The sequence below is a fragment of the Poeciliopsis prolifica genome, unplaced genomic scaffold (assembly GCF_027474105.1).
Source record: "Poeciliopsis prolifica strain line A6 unplaced genomic scaffold, Auburn_PproV2 SCAFFOLD003, whole genome shotgun sequence".
NCBI lineage: Eukaryota > Metazoa > Chordata > Actinopteri > Cyprinodontiformes > Poeciliidae > Poeciliopsis > Poeciliopsis prolifica.
Genome location: NW_026562378.1, coordinates 19522785 through 19541459, shown reverse-complemented (window position 1 = coordinate 19541459; position 18675 = coordinate 19522785). Strand labels below are relative to the sequence as shown.

At 35.6% G+C, this 18675-nt stretch overlaps 1 protein-coding gene across 3 annotated transcripts in view; it reads right to left on the bottom strand.

Annotated features, from left to right (window-relative positions):
- tox2 (TOX high mobility group box family member 2) overlaps positions 1-18675 on the bottom strand; it is a 117114-nt gene that overhangs the window by 16311 nt on the left and 82128 nt on the right. For all 3 annotated transcript variants that reach the window (XM_055027675.1, XM_055027674.1, XM_055027676.1), the window contains exon 4: positions 17848-18135. In XM_055027675.1, the coding sequence (XP_054883650.1) occupies positions 17848-18135 (288 nt within the window). The remainder of the gene's footprint in view (positions 1-17847; positions 18136-18675) is intronic.

The following is an 18675-nucleotide window of genomic DNA, read 5'->3' as shown; positions in this document are numbered from 1 at the left end:
GTGCACAATTTAGAGGGTGGTCTTGTGGAGACTAATGCGGTCTTTAAATATGAGTCATTTTTGCTTTTTATTTGTAAAATGTATGACAAAAAACATTTAAACCTCTGCCTTCAATAAACATAAAAAGCAGACCTGCAAAAATATCACAATAACAATGCATGCCATTTCTCAATCCCAATGAATTACTCAGATGAAATATTTGGTAGGGCATATTTTAAGTGCCATGAATTCTAATTCGTCCAGCAAATAATATTCTAACCTGCTGGGTAGACTTCACTTGCCCTCAATCCTCACACTGGATATAAATACATTGTTTTGTGGTCAAGATATTAAAGCTCAAAAGGACTGCTGGGATATTGTGATGAAGAAAAAAATATAAGCTTTGTTTGTTTTGTTTTTTTCTTAGTCATAGTCGATAATCAAGATCAGGATCAGATTATGCAGTGACAATATTAATAATAAATATTATGATTTACACACACACACACACACACACACACACACACACACACACACACACACACACACACACACACACACACGCACCCCCCCCCCCACACACACACACACACACACACAAACACACACACACACACACATATATAATATATATATATATATATATATTATATATATATATATATATATATATATATATATATATATATATATATATATATACATATATATATATATCCATATATATATCTTCTACCAAGAGTCCAAAGAATTTTCTTAGTGATGTAATGGTGCTGCTCTAAGCTACATCTCTGGATGTGGAAAATAAAAGCCATTATGTAATAGTTTGTAATCAGTAAAGAACAGGCTCTAGTACCAGCTTTGGTAACCACTTGGGTTGAAACACCTGACAGGTGCACAATTTACATTTTAGTAAAAGTTAAATAATGATGCTGAAAATACAAAAATTGGAAGTAAATAGAAACATATATTAAAATATAGATGTCCAGTCTTTTAATGTCTAGTTTCAGCTATTCTGTTTCTTTTCTCACCACAATGATTCACTCAGTGAACCGTATCCTAATGCAGAATGTGAATGTTATTCTATTTGATGACGAATCCCTTAAAATGAAATGTAATTTTTGAAGATATTCTCTTTTACTTTCATTTCTGCTTATTTCCGATGACCTCTTGAGGGAATAAATGCAGCAGTTCTCAGGCTTAATTGGTTATGAAGAAGGACTTCAGTTCCTGCAGCTGAAAACAAATTCTTGAGAAGCCAGAGCTTTCAGCACCTGGTGAAGCAATCACTGAGCCAATGATATTGATCAACAACCCCATCAGCCCCCTGTAGGTACATTATGCTCACTGTGTGCAGTGAAGTAAGAAAAAATTACTTAGTGCCACGTCAAACAACACCTTTTTCGCAATAACTCGAATCACAAATAGAAGCAAAAGTGGTGCTCACAGCTGGAGAGAGAACCCTGCTTGAAGAACACCCTGCAATAATTACAGTGTCAGGTTCTCACAAAGTTCTGGTCTTCGCTATCTTTAATCTCCAATAATAACCAGATCAAAAGCTCTTCTTCAAGAGTCCTGCGGACATAACATGAGCACCTTGCAAAGGATGCTTTTAATGCAAGCATAAATGGGAATATTTGGCAATTTACAGATCAGAAAGTGATGAGCTTGCATTTGTTAGTTCTTTTAAACATTTATGAGTTAAATAATACATAACACATTAGTGCAGTGCTAAAAAGATCAAATTGAAAGGGCCTCAGCATACGAGGTCTTGATAAACACGCGCTGACGTTCAGAGATGAAGGCTTGATTCTCTAATCATAATTGGTCCCAGAAGATTGCTGGAATAAAAACGGACTACAAAGTAATGTTTTGCACTTCTCTGGCCTGCTTTGAAAACTCATAATATTCACACTACATTAGATTCTGCATTTGCCTCAGCAGCTGCTCACAAAAGCCAGCCCTGAACAAAGACATTCCTTTTGCATTTCAAATAAGCAAGCTGTAACCTCCCCCATCCACGGAAATCTCAGACTTCCAATCTAATTTAGAACATCATTACTACACTACTGAAAATGTGAGAAAATAGTGATGGCAAAATAAGTTGTTCTAAAAACCAAGGAGAAAAAAAAGAAATGGATGGAGAAGAAGGAACACAATCTATTAATTTTTCATTTCCATGGACTTGGAAGGATTCTCCCTACCCAAGAAGTACTGAAGAAAAAACAATTAATCAAACAAGAATGGCCTATCATTGCTGTGGCAGATGCATTTCCATAGCAACAGCCTCCTAGCAAAATTGTCACCCTTTAATCTCAGTCACACCATGTTTAATATAAACAAGAAAGAGACATGCAAAGCAGTTCAGGAAAAGGAGAGCAATGCTTTATATTGAAAAACTTAGTATCTGGATACAAATATAAAAAAACAGCTATAATAAAAGATAAATGCCACAATAGACAAAAATCTGTCATTTATCTCTTGTGGAAGCAATATCAGAAATTATTTTCACTAAATAAAAGACTTCATCTTTTACATTAAGTATCACTTTTCACTGATTTTATGTGTGTGGCTTCAGCTGTTGTGATAAATTTGCATGTTTTGATTCCTATTTCATGAGGTCATTGCAATCTAAAAAATAAGTAAACAAGTTATTTCAACACAACTGCAAAGCTATTTAAAATCATAGTGTCAGAAAACAACTTTTAGTCATATTACTGAATTCTTGCCTCTTGCTCAAAGTACTGTCACCATAATAATTTATTTCTTACAATAATTCCAGTGTTCTTTTTGCAACTGAGTGCTTTAATTGGTGCTTTCACCTGTATGAGGAAGAAAAAGCAAGAGGTTATCACACAGTGGCATCAAACCGGGGCTAAATAAAACCGGCTGCAGACGGCTGTGCAAATATTATGAAAGAATCTGATAAAGGTTGCCGGTTGCCATAGGTACTGTATGCTAATTCCTAATGGTGTCTTTCAAATTGCAAGGTAAAAGTGCACAAAGAACAACTCTATTTAATTGGTCTTTGCTCTTTTTATTAAGTGATGGTAACATTACATCGAAAACAGGAAGGTAGCTGTGACTTCTAAATTGCAGCATTTTTAGCAAACCAAAAAAAAAGATACTTATTTGATTAGGCAACATCCAAAATGCTGGATTCTGATCACTAGAAGTAAAGACAGACAGACAACGTTGTTTTAAGGTTTTAAGGTAACTCAAGATTTGGAAAAACTTAATTTTATTAATATACCAGAGTTTGGTATTTCCTCGTGTTATAGAGCTGATAGTAGTGCTACTAGTCAGCCAGCTGCGTATGTTAGCAAATAAAGATAAGCAATGTATTTATTCCCAATAATATGGTATATCTGATGTCATTGCAAACATGTGACATTCACAAAATCCCAGTATACATCCATCTTACTGTACATGAGGCAGACTGATAAGTCATAATTGATGAGACAAGCAGCCGGAAGCCAGAAATACCATAACTCTAGGTAAAAGGGTGATTTGGAAACAATATAAACTTTCTAGTGGTCTAGTGGGAAAGTGCATGCGTTTATTACTAGAAAATATGATCTTGCATGTTGTGGATTTAATTATTTTCAATTTGAGTTGTTTTAAATATTTAAAACCAGATAAGACAAGCAGGTGTTTATACTTAAGTTTATTTCTTCTAATTGTGTTTACATTTTTCTGTAAAGAAAGATATTAAAATTGTCTGGTGCCTCCATGGTGTTTTAACCGACACTTAAAATATTTCTGCTTAGTATATGAGACAGAAATAGTTTTTGTACCCTAGATTTACTGATCTGATCATTTAGTGGGCTCTGCATTCTTTTGTTTTTTTCATAGGATTGTGATATACTTGTTCTTAGAACACTTTATTGTAATGTATTTTCATTTAATATTATTTATCAGAATCAATAAGAATGTGATATTTTTTCTGGCCAATATCAGACACAATAAAAATATAAAACCTAAAGTAGAGAAAAGCATGGAACAGGCTGGCAACCTGTCCAGGTCCTGCACCCCGCCTCTCGTCCACAATGTTAGCTAGAGATAGGAACCAGCACCTCCCGAACCCATTAGGGACAAGGGTGTTAGAAATACGGTAAAAGGTATGAAAAAAATTCCCTTCTCACCCACCGCGGGTGGTTCTTATCCTCTGAGCTCGGGTCCTCTACCAAAGGCCTGGGAGCTTGAGGGTTCTGCGCAGTATCTTGACTGCACATTTCTGGACTGAGATGTCTGATGTTGTTCCTGGGATCTGTTGTAGCCACTGCTCCAGTTTGGGGGTTACTGCCCGAGGGCCCCGATGACCACAGGCACCACTGTGGTCTTCACCTTCCAGGCCCTCTCCAGTTCTTCCCTGAGGCCCTGGTATTTCTCCAGTTTCTCGTGCTCCTTTTTCCTGATGTTGCAATCACTTGGTATTGCTACATCTACCACAACGGCTTTCCTCTGATGTTTATCCAATTTTTTTTATTTTTATATATATATATATATATATATATTATATATATATATATATATATATATATATATATATATATATATATATATATATATATATATATATATATATATATATATATATATATATTATAAAAAAATGCCTTTCCAAAGTCAGAAATGGGACAGTTGGGTTTTACTTTTGGTGACAGGCAGCCAGGCAAAGCCAAATGTGATGTAAAGCCAGGAAACTCGGTGTGAGCTCGTTACTCTGCCTTCGTTACGCCTGTCATGTTTGTATTCACATCTTGTACATCATAGTCAAATGGGAGTCAAATAACAAAGGCTTTCCAATTATGTGTAGCACAATGTGTGAGAGATGGAATATCACAAAGGCATTGTTCCCCCTCTGCTCCTTCTGACCCTACCTTCAAAATGGTTTCATGGCCAATCCAATTGCCTGCACCATTTGATTTAGCTAAAGGGATTTGACCACCAGCACTGAGATGTAAGAAGAAAAGAAGAAAGTCCTATACACAGCTATAAGAAAAGAAGGAGAATTATGCTCCACAGTTGAGCGCAGCAACTGAACTCTAGGATTTACCTGCTAATGTTATTATACCATTTACCATAACTCTGACAATGCAGATAAAAGTATGCAAAATTTATTTCACTGGCATCATCACAAAACTAGTCCATTATGCTATTGATTCTGTAAATGTTAATACAATAGATATAAGAAAAATGATTGAGTGCTTTAAAAATATAAAGAGAATTTACCTTTGAATTTTAAGTTATAAATACAATTATAACAATGATGAAGCATCTTGTCCTTAGATGTTCTTTGATATTTGTCTAATTTGGTTTTCAAAGAGAAATCACCTACTGACTCTTTTAATCAGCAGTATCAGAAGTTTCCCCATCCCGTCCTGCCCTGTTTGAACAAGCTGCACAGTGATCGATGCTTCTGTGACTCCAAAGACTTCCTTTCCTACTCACTGCTCGACTGGAGCCATCTTGTTTGGAGTGATGGCTCACTCACACAGGTTCACGGCTGCTATTGTAAAATCAGCCAGCGTTTAATTGAAACAAATGACTATAATAATAGAACATTATCCCTGCAGGCACCCGGCCATGACAGCTTTAATTAGAGGCGCGTTCGAGACTGATCCTTCAAAAGCACAGCCGGCGCGCAACAAGGTGGTAAACACGCCTTTAGGTTGGGAACAGACCCGGCTCCTCACAGCCCTCAAAGCTACTTCTCATTTACCCCGAGGGCAAAGCACTAACAACTCTGTACCGCAAAGAGCCTTCAAGCCTCCCACCTCTGCTTCCCTCCTTCCTCCTTCTTGCTTCCTTTCTGTGTCTCTTTCTCTCTCCTATCATGCGTGTCTTTGGTTTATCAAGCTTATAGATGCCCTGGAGGGTCATTTACACAAGCTGAAGAGAATTAATAAGAGAGTGGATTCATGAATCATACGCTGCTTATGTATGAAAGCAAAGGCAAAGCGCTGTGTCGGCCTTCTTGTGACATCAGACAGATGCTAAGTAAAGAGATATGATGAACAGTGGATGCCTGATGTTTCAAACAGAAAAATAAGTGTATCTTTAAAGCAAAGCACAGAAAAATATTATTGTTCAGTATTTATTTGAACAGAGCTCCTTTTGTGTTGTCAAAACAAATTACTTTGATCATTTCAGCAGCAAATCTACATAATATTCCAAGCCAAATTTCTAAGCCACATGTTTCTCTACTTTCTCTGCTCAGCTGAGATTACAGAATAAGTTTACATGGAAAATATCAACAACTTAAATGTAAGCTACTGTAAAAGATAATAAACAGGTGAATAGATGTCATAATCTATTATGAAGAAGTTTCAAACATGTCTTTGACACGTAAAAATCATATATTAGAGCTGGAGTGTTAACATGTAGTTTGTAGAAATCACAAATTATTTGTGATTTATAATTTGTAAAAATCACAAATGTGCAAATTTTACTTTTAAAGGTTAGAACTACACAAAACAAAATTATTCAGGTATCATAATTACAATAATAAGATTCCAAAGTCAGTAAACAAAATTGCCTCAGACATCCTGATATGTCATCAGGGAGTACACTAGCTCTTGAGTACTGTTCAGTACAAGTATTGCCAATAAATGAGATCACTAACTGAGCTCTGGTCATATTGACAAAATATAAAACTCAAAATCAATCAGTATTTTTTAGAACAATTTTTTAATATATATTTATTACAACAGTTATATCAAATATGTGCTATTAGTGAGTATCTTTAAATCTATTCAGGCATCTGTAGATTTTTTAAAATCCCTGTTTCATGTTTGGTGCCCCACAGCAGAATTATTATCCCAACTGTGAGTCAATGTTATTAAGTTTTGCCAATATTTTACTTGCACTTGGAGTACTTGGCCTTATTAAAAGATGTCAAACATGTTGCCCTCTATATAAGATAAGGAAACTCCTATATTGCAAAAGATAAACTTAAGAGCTATTTTATAAATTAGATTTATTTAATATTTTTCTTCCATTTTTTTAGCCATTCAGGTTAAATAACTGTTATTGTTACTGTTCAGGATTTATTCTAAAGTGATATATCAGACCCAAAAATAAAATAAAATGATCCATTTCAAATAGATCAGATAGAAACTTTAACCTGTTTAAACACAGGATTGAATCTAAAAACAAAATTATGGGAGACAGTGTTAAAATAACTCAGGAGGAATGATTTGAAGAAAGAAGTTGGTGTTTTTTGCGAGAACTGTGAGCCCCTTAAACATTTTTCAGAGTGAATCTTTGGCAGTGAAAAAAGCAGAGGTTGATTTGCAGATAGTAATGTCATGATGTCCCCCTTGGCACCATCCTCCATGTTCCTCATTACCAATAATGTGAGATAGAACCTCCTTTACTTTTATCCCCCCTCCAATCCCTTCCACTACCACCCCTAGTTTTCTTTCTTCTTCCACAGTTCCACCCCCTCTCTTTTTCTCTCTTGTGGTCCCTTTTTCTCCCCCTTTCTTGCTCCCTCTCCGCCCGGGTGTGTCTCTGAGCTCACCTCACAAAGCACAGCGTCAGAGAATCAGAGCCTTGGCTGACATGACATGTAGGAGATGGTTGTGAGGAGCGGCGGGGACACACACTCATGACAGCAGAAGGCAAGGCTCCTCCACTGCCACTAATGAGACTCCTGACTGCCGTGTCAAACACACTGCGTGTGTGTGTGCTCAGGGCACCAGAAAAAATGCAGAAGTAATGAACACAAAACAACAAAGAGCACACATATTTATGAAAAAGCACACCATATTCTATATGCCATGCAATTAAAGGTCATGTCAAAATAAAATGTGTATGTAAAAAAACACACACACCGAGAATTTCACACATCTGACAGGGGCCTTTTTCACCTTATCGTCAAGATTTGAACTATTATAGCAGCAAAATGCCAAATAAAACAACCACTGATTACTGTGACCATTAAAAGTACCAACCTGTAACACAGATTTGTTTAATAGGTTTCCCTTGATTTATTTTTTCTCCACATCTGTGATAGCAACAGGGAACACTAAGATCACTTTCTAAGGTCTCAGAATAATTAATGATGACACAAAAAGAAGACATGAAGTCATAATGGAACTTTCTTCTTTAATCTTATGAAAATGTTGGCATAGTTTGTCATATTTAAGACATCTTTAAACTACATTCTGTGCTCTTCTGTGATAAAACATCTGTGGTCCCCAAATTCAGCCCGCATTCTAAGCAAATAAACCAAGTGTCTCTTTAGTCACCCTGCCTCAAGCCACTCCTGAGCACGTTAACCAACCAGAGTGGCAGCGTTGTTTTGAAGTGGTGGCTGGTGGCACAGCAGGAGGTGAGGCGAGGAGGGAGAGGCGTCCCAGAGCGAGACGACACAGCTCTCCCCCGCCTCTGTGGCTGAACACTCCTGCCACCAGAGGCAGAATAACCTGATGGATGACTGAGATGGGGCACGGTGCAATATGGACATGATTTCATGCCGTGATAAATCTCAGCGGGGGTGCGTGGCTAAGTGTAATATAAAATTCCTTATCTTTGTATCAGCTTCTCATAACACTGTCTATCTACTGTGACTGAAGCTGTGTTTTCTTTAGCTTCTGTTCTTTGCTTGAATACCACTGTTGATTACATCTACCGTGGATAAAGTCAGGGGGAAAAAAAAACATGATAGCTCATATTTCACTCTTCTGCTTCAGAAATATGATTACAAAGTGCCACTTGGGAGATGCTACTCTTCGTATTTTGATCATGGTGAAAAGCGAGACTATAATAAAAGATTTTATTTGCAAAAAAACGGCTCTCTTAAAAACACCTCCAGTGTGAATGAAAAGAAATAACATCATATTTTTTTTCATTTTTTTTTATTAATAGGCAGAAATTAAGTCACTTTATTCTTTGACAATATTAATGTTAACTGACCTTATCAAGGTGGAGAAAATAGATGAGTTGTCATTCAAGCATGCAATAAAAAAAAAAATCCCTTTAAAATGGTGAAATTGGAAAGTAACCTCTACTTCTTTTAAAATATTTCTTAATATACAACTACAGTTTCATATCACATTGCCAGAGAAATAAGGCACTTTCTCCCAGGAGATGAGAAAAGAATTGAATTTTTCCTTATCGGTCATCTATTTTTCTGCAGAATGCTATTACTTGCTGCCTGCCGTTGCCAAGCAACAGGAAATATTAATAGGACCTTTTATTAGCTCGGCTTTACCCGTGGAGTACTAAAATGAGAAAGTGGAAAACATGAATGTGTTACATAAATCTTTGAACCTTTCAGGATTTGCACAAGTCTCTGTTTGTCCAGTGATTTATAGCGCTGATGGTTCTTTTATGGGAGAGGGAGGTGTGAAATACCAAAATGGAACATTAACCTGAGGGACAATTTGAAAATAAACAATCACACAAAAAGTGGAGGGGGGGAAAAAAACGTAAGGAAACCAGTTTAAAAAGAAACCATCCTCTCTCCTGGCTGATGACTTCAAGAGGCCATCAAACAAGCAAAAGGGATTTTTGTTCCACTAGAGGCATTGATCATTCAAAATCATCTACGCCCGAATAAACATTGGAATAAGTAATACAAGTCCCATTCTATCACTAGGCTTGTTGAGCTGTGGTGAAAAGCGACAGACGTTCCATCAATTTTCTTTTTTTTTTTTTCAGACCCTGTAATCCCTTTTAAAAATGCCTGAAAATGAAGGTCTTTCAGAAGAGAAATAGGTTTTCTTCATCTGAATGGGGGGTACAGTATTAGCTCCAAAGAGCAGAAAGTCTTAAAAGACAATTTTAAAGTTCATATTGGCGAGAACTGTAAACACATTTAACGGCAGGACGTTTGAAATGTCATATTTTATACAAAGTTAGAATTGCAGAGATTTTCTTCTTCCTTGAAAGCATCTTTACCAAAGTATCTCCTTTTGTTCCAGGTTTACACAGAAAACCAGCAGGTGTACAGTCGGAGATAATACCCTAGCTGGGAGCCTCCGTCGGCGAGCGAACACATTAAAACACACCTCTACTCTCTTATCATTTATTCATCCCAGCTTGTCTGTGACAAGTTCAGTTGACATTGCAGCTCATATTTCATTCACACAGGCTTGGGGAGCGAGCACCTGCCAGGAGCACTTAATACCTTGTGAGGAAAAACAAAAGCATGAGACGAAAACACAGGCTTCCGTCCAAGTTAACATGACAGTCGTGGTGGGATTACTACTTGATAATTAACCTTAGTAGCTGAAGATAAGGAGCTTGTTTGGAAATTATTCTTCTAAAATGTAACAAAAGAAATTAGAAGAATAGATCTGAATATGAATGCAGCCTGCAGCTCTTTAGCAATACACTGACCACTATTCTGCCAAATTTACATTTTATATTCAAGAAAAACTTGAGATGATGATGAGATAATACCTTTGATGGAGCTAGGGTTGTTTGTGCATATAGCTCTTTCTCCTCTTACTCTGCTGTTATGCATGACATTACCTCCCTGATTATACATTCATCATCTGTTACATATTCAAAACATCACACTCAAGCAAGTCTGATGATGGCTCCTTCTGAATGAAGCACAAAAAACTTCATCAAAGATAATTTATTCCAGCTGCTAGCATTTTAAAACACCATATAGGCCTTTTCAGCTTAAATATATTTTAGGCACACAGGTGTGAGGCTCACATAGAACAAAGTTTTTCAGCCAATGAATAAACAGCTTTGCTTTCAGCAAGTTCAGGTGTATTTGAAAGTGGAAAGTGACTACAATGTGGCCACTTTGCTCGTGAGCCCAAAAAATTATTCACCGGTAGCAAGAGATGTGTATCTGTTCTGGGGCTGCATTGATAAGATCAATGCAACCTGAGCAAGGCTATTAAATTTCTAATGTGTTTTGGAACTTGTAGATGCTATGACAGTCAGGGCATTAATGGAGAGAAGCAGAGAGAGGCTTTGCCAAGTGCAGTGGAGCATCAGAGAAAAAGGGCTCTGTCAAAGATATCAAGTTAGTCCAGGTGCAATTTCAGACCACAACACAATAACTAGCAGAAATGACAATGACTATTGAAAGTGTACTCCTTGCAAAATTAGGAAAGTGGTTAATTATGTCTTTCATGTTGTGACTAGAGAAAAAAAAACATTTTCAATTAACTTCCACTATGAATGAGTGGATTAAACCAAGAAAATCTTTTTCCTAGAACACTACAAGCACAAGAGGAGCGGTTTAGCAAACATTGTGTCAAATATTTGTATAGATCTGATAATTGATGGTTTTGTGTACTAACTAAAAGATAACAATAGCCAAAGTGTTCTTATAAAGAAGTGACCAACAATACAAAAAAATAAACATGTTTTGAAGAAACTTGATGGATTAATTTGAAGCATAGACAAATTAATAAATAAATAATTTTAATTTTATGTTGATGCAGATATTGCTGCTGATATATTTTAAACTATTTTCAGGTTTTCCCTTTTTTAATATTTTAATAAATTGCATCTGAGTAACTGTTGAACATCAGTGATTGACAGCAACTACTTCAAAAACCAGTACCATAAACTGCCTTCTTTTTCTCTTCTTCTCTACTGAATTGGATTTAATGTTGACTTGAACTCTGGGGTCAAGTGTCACAAGTTCTTTGCAATTGTTGGAGTTTTCCATTTTTTGTACTTTTGCATGTTTTCATGCATGCATTTTCTGCAAGTACTCCACTACTTTATTCCACAATTGAAAACATACATGTTAGGTTAATTGACGACTTTCAGCCCTAAGGTTATTAGCCTTGTTAGTTTCTAAAATGAAGTGTGACTGGTAATTGAGTCACTCTGCAAAACTGAATCGGATCAAATCAAGCAAATACAGAAGACGAATGGATGAAATAAAATCAATTCATAGCTATATGGATTAGACAAGATTTATGATTAAAGAAAATTTGGGTGGCAGAACCATTTGTCCTGCACTATAATGCATTTTTAGGTTGGATCTTTAGCTAAGGCCTCTACAGTGGTAGGCTAATCAAAAATGAAAAAACAAACCTCCAAATGCGAGAATGGGTTGAAAATCTATAATTAGATAATTTTAGTTATAAAACAAGTCTCTAATGCTTAGTTTATGCCTGTAATGCTTGGTAAAAAGTTGCAGAGCGATGGAAACCCATCACACTGCATTCAGTTCTTAAATTAGCAGTAACTCCTTCTTCTGAGCAAGTATGTGATGACTGTAGAAATGAATAACTAACTCTGAGGAATTGCCTGATTAAATATTACATTGCAGGTGGAATTACAAGCCTATTTTTGCTGATGTTAATATAAAACATGACATTTTCTATGGAAACCATGGCGATTAAAATTAAAATTATAATTGTACTTTGTCTAACCCTACAAAATTTAACTGAGTTCAGCGCTGGCCTGATTTATTTAACATATAGTGTTCTTTTTGATGATTGTGTTTTGCAAATTTAACTGAACTGATGTCAACACATCTGAAGCAGACCAACGTAAAACCATATTTCAGTTAAACGTCCCCATTAGCCCTTCAGCAGACATAATCTTGTCTGGGATTCTGTCTGCTATTGTCTAATGACTTTGCTTCCGGGGGCAACAGATGATTGGTTGGTGCTTCAGTGCAGTCTGCCACTATCTAGATAGTGAATCACAAATAAGTGGACAAAAGCATCAGTGTGGGTGAATTTGAAGAATCCAACAGAGTGATCTGAAAGAAAATAAACTGTTGCTTTTAAGTTCTTCTTTGGGAAGCTTTTTGTATCCAAACCGATTATTAACCTCTATATCAGAGAAGGCTCAAATATGGCCGTTGATAGTACCTCACTTTCTTTAAGCTTACTACATTTAAGCTCATATATAGTAATATTTTAACAGGACTAACATATTAAATCAAACCACACAATAAAATTTAAAAGAAAGTAAGGCAAAAAAGACTAAAAATGTCTTAAGAAAAAGTATTTTGCTCCCCAGTAAATGACTACTTGATGTGTAGCTTAAGTTGTTTTCTTTGAACTGTTTTCAAGGTCTTTTTTTAAGCAGTGGTTCTCACAGAGTAAAATAAAAATGTCCCTAAAATAATGTTATAAAATGAATCATCCATCAATTCATCCTTGACAAGCTTAGAAATGTTTCAGAATCATATTTCAGATCTAAAATTCCTGTTTTACTTCTGTCAATATGGTTTATCTTTGCCATGTTTTTGTAAATGCATCAAAACGAATGGGAATAAATTGTGTCTTTGTATCAGTCTGCCAGTAACAAAGCACCCAGAAAAATAACCAATTAAGCAAAGCCACTTATCAATTCTTACCAAAAGCCCTGTGACTATAATCAACCACTGCAAAATACTACTTTGTCTGAATCCTTGGAGTTATACAATCAGGTTATTTGTTGTATGTTTATGTTGTTGCTCTTGTTTTGGAGTACTTTCAAATATCTGCATACTTCAATTGAAATGGAGCCACATTTGGAAAAACACTACACCTTTCAGCTTTTCGTTGAGATCGAATAACCTCATTTCACTCAACTGAATTATCTCTGAAATATCAAATAATGAAGTCCAGGAGGTACAGAAAATTGGAGCTATATGCTCATTTTGAATAAGAGTTACCTTTTTTTTATTCTTCTTTACAATTTGTACTTGCTTTTCTATCCACAACCTCAACCACCCCCACCCAACCTTACCGTGTCACCCCCAACCTCTCCTCTCCTCATCTAACTCTATTGCACTCTTTTCATTGCCCAGCTCACGTATTGAATCTGCTTGATGAAAACAGATCTCACTGCAGCACCACAATAGAATGGCTGATGCAGGAAAGATGAACCCTAATGGATTTTTTTTTTCAATGTGCTCAAGATTGAATGTAAGGCCTGACCTCCAGATGTAGTGGATCCATTTCAACGGCAGATATATTGTTTATAGTGAAAGCAAAGAAATGTATAAATAAACATACTTGGACACTCACATAAAAGTACAATGTCAACATAAGAAGCAGATATTTTGCATGGTGTACTTTTATGCAACCTAAACAGGCAAAAAAAAAAGTGAATTAACCAACACTATTTATCTGCCCATGTCAAGTGAGGAATTCATAATGATACCATCTCATGTTTGAACTGCAGAGTTTGCTTAATTACTCTGTTCAACAGAGTGTGACAAGGTGAGGCACCAATTTAATAGACACTCGGTTCTCAGCACAAATGAAACTCCGCTACGGTTTGGCAGTTTTTGCCAGACAGAGTATTTGATTTAGATAGAGTTTGCTTTATATGCTCCTTTTTTCAGGGTGAAGTTGAAGCAGGGCACTAAAAGGATCGCTATGCCTCTTTTAGAGAAAGTTCAAATGAAAAGATTTTTTTAAGTTTACTTTATGAATCTATCTATCTATCTATCTATCTATCTATCTATCATCTATCTATCTATCTATCTATCTATCTATCTATCTATCTATCTATCTATCTATCTATCTATCTATCTATCTATCTATCTATCTATCTATCTATCTATCTATCTATCTATCTATCTATCTATCTATCTATCTATCTATCTATCTATCTATCTATCTATCTATCTATCTATCTATCTATATCTATCTGTCTATATATATATATATCTATCTATCTATCTATATCTATATCTATCTATATATATATATATATATATATAGATAGATATAGATATAGATAGATAGATAGATAGATAGATATATCTATCTATCTATCTATCTATCTATCTATCTATCTATCTATCTATCTATCTATCTATCTATCTATCTATCTATCTATCTATCTATCTATCTATCTATCTATCTATCTATCTATCTATCTATCTATAGATAGATAGATAGATAGATAGATAGATAGATAGATAGATAGATAGATAGATAGATAGATAGATAGATAGATAGATAGATAGATAGATATATCTATATATATAGATATATATATAGATATAGATATTATATATATATATATATATATATATATATATATATATATATAATCTATATATATATATGGAGAGCGTCGAAACCTCCCCACATAATAATGGTGCCTGCTCTATGTGTCATCATGGGGATAATATGTGATATGTTACTTTTCTGTAGTTTGTAAGTAAGATACTTTCCAAATTTCAGACGGCAAACTGAACAGATGTACTCTGAGGCTTTTTAAGGATATTTTTTGTTTTCTTTTCTTTTTTTTCTTTTTTTTACCAATCTTGGTTCACAAATCTCTGAGCAATTTGCAAACCAGCTCCATCTATACTGTGATTAAATTACATACAGGATCTCTGTCAAATAATTTAGGGCTGATTCGAGTACCTCAATTATTAAAATTCCTTGAGGAAAATGTATCTGCCTTGAAGCTTCATTATATTATATTTTAGTATTTAGCACACAATATTACGGCCGGGTTGTTACTTGCGTTGCACAGCGCTCTCACTTCCTTCTAACTTGTTGACGAAAGCTAAGTGTTAGCATCATAAGGTCCAATTTTCAAGTTTTATTGATTGGTGATAATGTCCGGGTCTTTGTTGTTTTTCGGGGGACCAATAAGCATCCTTAAAATGACTGGCACCTTGCCTGGAGTTTGGGAGTCTTTTCTGCTGCCTGGTGGCTGGTGTTTGGAGCGAACAACAGGGAAGAACGTTGCAGGTGTATTTATACAGCTGAGCGGATAGACTGACATTAGATTATTAACCTAAGCGTAGTTTTATGGACAAACCAGAAATTTTATTTAATATCATCCCAGTTTCAACAAACGGGTGGCAAAGCGTATCGTGGCTGCACGTAGATGGCAGAAGTTTCTGTGTGTGAAAAACAAAGGTGTCAAATTCTGTTGCTAACATGAACTCAAAAGCTATAAGGTCAGAATTCATCTATTAAATTGACTGAAGATTAATACAGAAACAAAAACCTGGAGTATACACACTTTTTTTTGTATTTGTGAGCCTTCCTCTATTGTTAAATTTAATATAATTTCAGATTTTTATAAACTTAGAAAGGGCCAAATGAAAATATAAATATACTGTTTTCTTTCATCTTAATAAAGAAAACAGTATGTGCTGCTTTGCTTTAGTCTCGCACTTGCAAATCTAAAAATGCACACTGTTTAGAACAGTAACGTGGCACTTTCAGAACCTAATTTAAACTGGGCAAAGCATTCAGCCTTGTCTCCAAAAATAATCTTTATATGATCCAGGGTTATCAAAACAGTACTCACAAGAAATAACCTTTGCAATTCGAGATTATTTGTTCAAATTTCTGTTCGATATGTTGTGCTCGCTGCACATTTGGAATCTCATGCATTTTTATTGTGCAGCCGACTGTATTCAGCGGCATTAAAAGCGAAGCGTGTTTTTTTTTTAGCACAAACAAACACACACTGACGGTGGAGTGAAAGACTGGCCAATCAAGCAATGTCTCCACAGTAAAGGTCATGACCAAAATGTGAAATGAATATAAAGATAGATGACAAGTGAAGCTAATACATCAGGGGAATATTCCTGCAATATATATATAATGCATAAGATGTTTGCATTTGAGACCTTTATGAAGATCTATTTCAACTGCTGTTTACCCCTCTCCCCTCTGTTTGTGATGAACATGATACATCACACTTGACCTTGATATGCATCTGTGTATGTCTACAGTATACTGTATAAAACAGATGCTCTTATCTCCTTCATAAACTTACAAAACACTCTGGGAATCTATGATAATTGTAATGACAAAGACCAATGAGAAACAGCTATTATTTATAAAAATAACAAAAACGGCACAGCTGGCAGAAACCATTTTTGTGCCAGTTTATTATATCTCTGTCATTATCCAGTAAATTACAAGGGCATGAATTCCTTTACTTTAATCCTCCACATGAGAGGAATATATTTTTTTATGTTAACATGGTTTACCATGTAATTTGTTTGCGTTCTCAGTGCTGCAATCAATAAGAAACAGCAATGCCTTCTGCTTCCAAATGGATGCATTCAGATCTGACTGTCAAACTTAGCAGGAATAATTTTTAGTAAAACTCTTACATATTTGCTGCACAATGACAAACAAAAGAATGATCTAAATAACTTGAACTTCGAATTCACCTTCAAATTCAAGCATAAATCACATATTTAATGCTGCATCTGCAGCATAGGAATAAAGACACCAGCATGTGCGTTTACATTTCATACTTAAACCTTTTACAGATTGTTGTACTGCTCAGATAGAAACCTGCTTCTTGCAGCAGTTCCCACAAAAGCAATTACGGTTTTGAGATGCTAATTTGCAGACGAACATTTTTTGTGTGTGTGTGTGTTTGGAGCTGAGGGAGTAATCAGCATGTATTCATGTTTGAAGGCTTGACAGATTGACCGATGCATGCCGTCGAGGCAGATATGATGCTGATGGATTTACCCACAATCCTTTTCTCCATGCATTACAGCTGACAAGGCAGCCCCTGAACAATCATCTGTTCCCTCCCCTTGGCCTACGTCTACTTGTCTTGAAAATTACATTAACGTTTTTGGAGCATGATCTGTTTCACTATAGAAATCATTCATCAACATCAATATCATTCAAACATTAGTTATTACAAAATTTCACATGTTTTTGTTTGTTTTTAAATGTTGAAGGTTCTGGTTTTCTGTGAACTTCAGATTGCAAAGAATGAAGCAAATGTACTTTAAATTTACTTTATTTTAAAGTAAATTTGCTTGTTACAAATAAAACCTAGTGGAGTTAAGAATTAGAGTTGTTTTAATTATTATTATTATTATTAAATAGGCTCAAACATCTGTAAGTAATACTCTTATCCAGCTTTGCATTGGATCCTACCAAAGCCCACTACAGGATGCAAAAGCAAGGTAGTTTTACTCACCGAGGGCATTTGACTGGAGACAAGGTGGCTGTCCTGTGCCAACATGTTCGACATCATGAGCGTTGGCAGCTCAGTGTATGAGTATGGGTTGATGAGCCCATTGTGTGGCAGCGAATGACAGAGGTAACCCGTAGAGTCATGCTCCATCAGGTGAAGAAGAGGTGGCTCGGGATGGTTGGGTGGAGTGATTGGTGGGATCTCATAGTCTTCATCCCCAGTCCCGTTTCCACTTGAGGTACCGCCTCCTCCACCTCCTCCCCCGCTGCTGCCCGTCTGGCCTGTGTAGCTCTGATAGGATGGATAAACATAGCGAGAAATAGAAGGAGAAAACAATCATGTGATCAAATAGAGTCGCATGAAACTTAAGAGAAGATTTAAAATGTTCTAAAGCAAGAGCTAGTTATCTGAGACATTGGATGACTATCCCTATGAGAGAAAAATATGTCACATGGTAAAAGTGGAGAATAGGTTTTTAACCAAATGTGGTGTTCTAGTTGTTTCAAAGAAAGAAAAGACAACAAATATACACATATATTCTTAACGCTTATATTGTGATACATTAAGTAATACTGAATTATTTTAATTTACAAATTTATTTAATTTTGCAAATTAAATAAATTACATAATAAACTTTTTGTTTTTTGAAAATAAATAAATAACACAAATCTTTTCAACCAAACATCTAATTTTAGATGCAAACACAGAGTGCCTGACCTTGGTGATAAAGAAAACCAATGCATGTGTTAGCTGCTGCTCAAACAGTATAAGTCCAATCAGATTGGAGTCCTGCACAGAGCAGGAAGAAAAGAAAAATAGCAGGGAAATTCA